The sequence below is a fragment of the Cryptosporidium hominis genome (assembly GCF_000006425.1).
Source record: "Cryptosporidium hominis TU502 chromosome 4 CHRO014037, whole genome shotgun sequence".
NCBI classification, from domain to species: Eukaryota; Apicomplexa; class Conoidasida; order Eucoccidiorida; family Cryptosporidiidae; genus Cryptosporidium; species Cryptosporidium hominis.
The window spans coordinates 1-5,269 of NW_667015.1; the positions used below are offsets into that span (position 1 = coordinate 1).

Here is a 5,269-nt window from a genome sequence, read left to right on the forward strand (position 1 = left end):
ATTCTATATCCAGAAATTAAACATTGTAAATAAAGAAATTCACAATAACTATATATAGTTTCTCCAGTATTCAAACAATGATAAACTTTTTGAGAATGAGTACAATCCCTCAAACATTCCTGCATCTTTTCTTGAGTAATCCTAAAATTTCCCAATTCTGAGCATGGTATTCCTGGCTCTGCAACAAGCTGTAATTTTGGATTTCTACATTGATCTCTATGAAATGCACATCCTGAAGGATATGTTAACATATTACTGCCACAATGAGCCATTCTAGGTGAATTACTACAATCAAATTCACAATTAGTTGTCTCTAATCCATGATTTAACATATGAACCTCATAGCCAAGCATATTAGTAATATTCTTATGTAATGTGTTATTAGTCTCAATATGGTTATAATTATTACTATTGTAAATTTTGTTATCAAATAATAAACCAGAATTCTTTTCTATTTCATTTCTGATATTTTCTTGTAAATTTGCATTATTTATTACAATAACAGAATTTTCTGTCATTCTCGATTCTTCAATCTTTTCTTCAAAAGCATTAGATTTGAAATTTGTAATGCCAAAATATACCTCATCCATAGTCTGATACTCTTTAGCTACAGATTCCAGATTTTTATTTCTATCTTCCTCTCTACATGGAAATCCCATAGGCTTTGCTAAATATAATTCAGGATTTCTACACATTTCATTACTAAATTCACAGTAACTAAAATATGTCTTATTATCACTTCCACATATATATGATAATGTCTTACCAAATGGACAATCATCCCTGCATTTATCAATTTCTATTGGATTAGTAAATTGAAAATCACCTGAACATTTCACTCCAGGAATTTTGACAAGTCTTAAATCTGGATCCAAACATAAAGCATTTCTCATTTCACAATAACTACTATAAGTTATACCATCTGAACCACATAATGGATATTCCCATACTTTAGTACATTTAAACCAACATGATTTATAAATACCAGTTGATGTAGTATTTGGCATTTTATCAATAATATTTTCAACACCATCAGATATTTTACTCCCACAAGGTAAAAGTATATTTGCTCTTCTTAAACTAGGATCTCTACATCTTGCTCTCTTAAATTCACATGGGTTCCTATAAGTTACACCATCTGATCCACATATTGGTATTAATATAGATGAACATTTATTTTTTCTTAAACATTCAATCTTTCTTGTCTGTTGAATAATAACTTTTTCATCGTAAATCTGACTCTCACAAGGTAATCCTGGAAAACCAACAATTGATAGAGTTGGATTTTTGCATCTAGACTTTCTAAATTCACAATAATTAATATATGTTTTTCCATCAGAACCACAATAAGGAATATAATGCTCTGAACATAATCCTTCGCATTCTGAAGTTGAAACAGAAAATTTAGTCTCACTTCCACACGCTAAACCTGGTAATCTTGCCAATTGAACGTTTGCATCTTCGCACATAGCTATATCCAATGCACAGTTATTTATATAAGTTACACCATTTGTACCACAATATGGAAACTCTACTGGAGCACACCCTTTCTCACATCCAGTATATTTAGTTGCATCCATTGATCCAAGTAATCCACATGGTATTCCTGGCATCTTTTGTAATTGAATTTTTGGATCTAAACATCTTGCTCTCATATAAAAACATTCATTTATATAAGTTACCCCATTTGTTGCACAATATGGGAAAAAATTTAAATTACATTGGATACTGCACTCATCTTGGTCTGAGGTTCCTGAAAAATCAATAGAATCCATTTGAAGCTTTGCATAATGAGCAAATAAACTCAACCATGTTAACGCTCCTAGGTGAAATAACATCCCTAATTTTTTTCTTCTTTTGATTTCCTTATTGATTTATTTTTAATATTCACCTTTAGCTTATCAACCCACTTTCTTCTTACACGTCACCTTCTATTTTTAAACTACTCAAATTCTAAGTATTTTTAATTCTCAAATTTTCATTAAATTTCTTTTATACTTTATTTGGTGCAAATTTTTCTTTTTTATCATACTTTGCATGGTTAAGTTACTTAATAGGCTACCACTACACTTTGGCGGCAATTTCGTGGCGCCGAAATTGTTTTTTTTTTTTGACTTTTCTTCCAAAGTAATAAAAATATTATAAAAGCTGTTAGGTTTTATAATAATTAGCTTTTAAATTGGTTATTAAAATAATCAATATAGCTCAAAATTTTTAAAAATTTCTGGGGTTAAAAGAATTTATACTTTGATTTCCTTTGGAAATGAGTAAATGGTCATTTACAAAGAAAAGTGATCTGGAATATATTCTTATTAAAATGTACGTTAAATACTTATCAATCTTAAATTTTACCAACTTCAATCACTCTTTTTTCTTAATAGAGAAGGAATTCCAAAGAATTTTATTAATGCAGATCTTCTGAATGCAATAATCAATTCTTCCATATTAAATATTCTGGGTAATATTGGTTCTGCGCCTATTAAGTACCATATATTGTTCTTATCAGACCAAACTAATCATGCAATTCTTGTCACAGATGTTAAGTAAGTTACCCTTTCCCACTATTTTTTTATTGTTTATTTATTAACTATAATCTTTTAATATATAGTAAATCTTGTCAACTCAGATTTTGCCTTTCCATGATCAGTTCTTGGGATAACTATCCGTTATTTAGAATTAATACTATAAAGGCTGGATCTACATTTTCAACTGTACTTTCTGAATTACAATCATTTTAATCAATATGAATAATTTAGCCCTTATATTTAATAATTTGATCAAATTTGAAAGAAAAAAAAGCAAATTTTGCTCATTTTAATTCAAGGATTATCTTCAATTAAGAAAAAATACCAATCAATTACTGCTTTTCAATACTTTTCATATTCAAATAGCTTTTAATTTCAGGTGATAAATTTATCCAAATCGATTTTTCTCTTTTTTTTTAATTTTTTTCTTATTTTTTTTACATGCATTTTTAAGACTTAAGCGCCAACTCGGAGAAATTATTCCGGGAATTACCCCTCATTATTGCTTCGAGATATAACTGAGGATATTTAGGTACAAAATAAATTGACCTTGAATCAATAAATTCAATTTGTGAATTTAATTTAATTTCTAGTAAAGTGAAATATTTTTACAAAATTCACTATTATTCCATTTTAAAGCATACAATAGTCTATTGAAATGAGTACATTAGTTAGAAAGTTAGCACCAAACTTTACTGCTGAAGCTGTTATGGCAGATGGTTCATTCAAGAAGGTCTCCTTGAGCGACTACAGAGGAAAATACGTTGTATTGTTCTTCTATCCATTAAACTTCACATTTGTATGTCCATCTGAAATCTTAGCATTCAATCAAGCACAAAAAGACTTTGAGAAATTGGGAGTACAGCTCCTCGCTGTCTCAGTTGATTCTCAATATTCCCATGCTGCATGGAGACGTACTCCTCTTGAACAAGGTGGAATTGGACCAGTCAATTTCCCACTTATCTCTGATTCATCTCATTCAATTAGCAAGAACTATGGTGTACTTCTCGAGGAAGAAGGTATTGCTCTCAGAGGTTTATTCATCATTGACAAAGAGGGTGTTGTTCGTTCTGAAGTAATCTATGACTTACCATTAGGAAGATCAGTTGAAGAAACTCTACGTGTTATTGATGCACTCCAATTCACTGAAACCTATGGTGAAGTTTGCCCAGCAAACTGGAAGAAGGGCCAAAAAGGAATGTCAGCTACTCATGAAGGTGTTTCCAGTTATCTTAAGGACTCATTTTAGAATGATTTAATTTTTCAAATGACCCAAATTTTTTTTAATCATCTGACTTTTTATCTAGTTATAAATCAGATCCAAATAGAGTATCGTCGTCTCCACATCTAGATCCTCTGTGACGACTAGATTGTAGAATAGGTGCAAATAAACCCTGGAGTTGTTAATGTAGTGTTAAATTTTTGTAATTTATCTTTTTTTTTCTTATTAACTTACCTTTCTTGGTGTTAGCAGTCTTCTATTAGAAATCATTACTCTTCTTCCAAAGCCGGATACCCCACTCTTTGGACTTTCAAGAGGCTTCACTATTCGATTATTATCATTTTCAGTTGTAATAATGTTATTTGTCTTCTGAGTCTCTTTGATATCTGAACTTTGATCAATTGATCCTACTCTAAATTGATCTATTTTTTGTATCATTCTTAATGACTGTATTAAAACATGTTCCATAGATTGAGTATTCTTTGCTTTACACCTTTTTGATTTTCCCTTTCTTTTCTTAATCGAAATTTCTTCTTCATTATTATTGTTATCATTTTCTTGTTCATTCAATAATTGACGTATTTTAGAAATTTGGTTTAATATATCATCAATTTTTGTTTCATCTTGATCAAAATTCTCAATTAATGAAATCTTACCCAATTTGTCTTCAGCTAATTCCTTCTCCAATTCCGTTAATGATTTTTCAATATTTTCAGCTGAAACAACTACTTTCGATTCTTTTAATTTAGAAATTTCATCAATTAAAACCTTCTCATCTTGTTTTATTTTTGAATTCAATGACAAAATCTCTTGCTCAAGTAAGTTATTAGCTTGATTTATATGCTCCAACTCTATTATATTGTAATAATTATTACTGGATTCACTCTTTGCATCCATTTGTCTCAATTTCTCTCTTTTGCTTTCTAAGAGTATATTTAATTCATTAATTTCATCCAAACATCTTTTATTTTCAACCAACTCCTGTATAAATTTGGATGTTTCTAGCTTTTTTTTCTCCAACTCATCACTAATTCTCGATAAATCCTCCTTACTTAACTTAATTTCATCTGCTTTTAAAATTAAATCATTTTCTAATTTAACAACTTCTTCCTTAATAGAAACTTTTTTTTTCTCATTTGTTTCATTATTCTCTTTCAATTTTGATATCTCTGCTGAAATATTATTATTTTCATTCACCTTTTCCTCTAATTCATCTTTTATTTCCTTATCCACTTTATATAATTCTCTCATTTTCTCTTCTCCTTCTTTTTTTGACTTTTCAATCAAAATCTCTAAATTATCTTTTGAAGCAATTAAACCCTTCTTCTCCTGAAGAATTTGATTATATTCATCATTCAAATTCTTGAATCTCTCGGATAAATAACTACTCAAATCTGAAAGTTGTTCCTTTTTTTTTTCTTGCTCATCAATTACTTTTCTCCATTGATTTTTCTTTTCATTCCAACTCTCAATTGACTATTTTATATTTTATTACAAAGTTATAGTGATAGCATTATTAATC

General features: G+C 29.2%; 3 protein-coding genes across 3 annotated transcripts; 1 reads left to right on the top strand and 2 right to left on the bottom strand.

Moving 5' to 3' along the window:
• Positions 1-1,838, bottom strand: Chro.40094 (hypothetical protein; the record flags this gene model as incomplete). Its single annotated transcript, XM_660494.1, has 1 exon — positions 1-1,838. A coding segment is annotated over one exon (1,838 nt), but the record flags the coding sequence as incomplete, so codon positions are not given.
• A 1,345-nt stretch (positions 1,839-3,183) lies between these two features.
• Chro.40093 (thioredoxin peroxidase) lies at positions 3,184-3,774 on the top strand. Its single annotated transcript, XM_660495.1, has 1 exon — positions 3,184-3,774. The coding sequence occupies one exon, from the start codon at positions 3,184-3,186 to the stop codon at positions 3,772-3,774; it is 591 nt and encodes a 196-aa protein (XP_665587.1).
• A 198-nt stretch (positions 3,775-3,972) lies between these two features.
• Chro.40092 (hypothetical protein) lies at positions 3,973-4,998 on the bottom strand. Its single annotated transcript, XM_660496.1, has 1 exon — positions 3,973-4,998. The coding sequence occupies one exon, from the start codon at positions 4,996-4,998 to the stop codon at positions 3,973-3,975; it is 1,026 nt and encodes a 341-aa protein (XP_665588.1).
• Between the last annotated feature and the right edge of the window lie 271 nt (positions 4,999-5,269).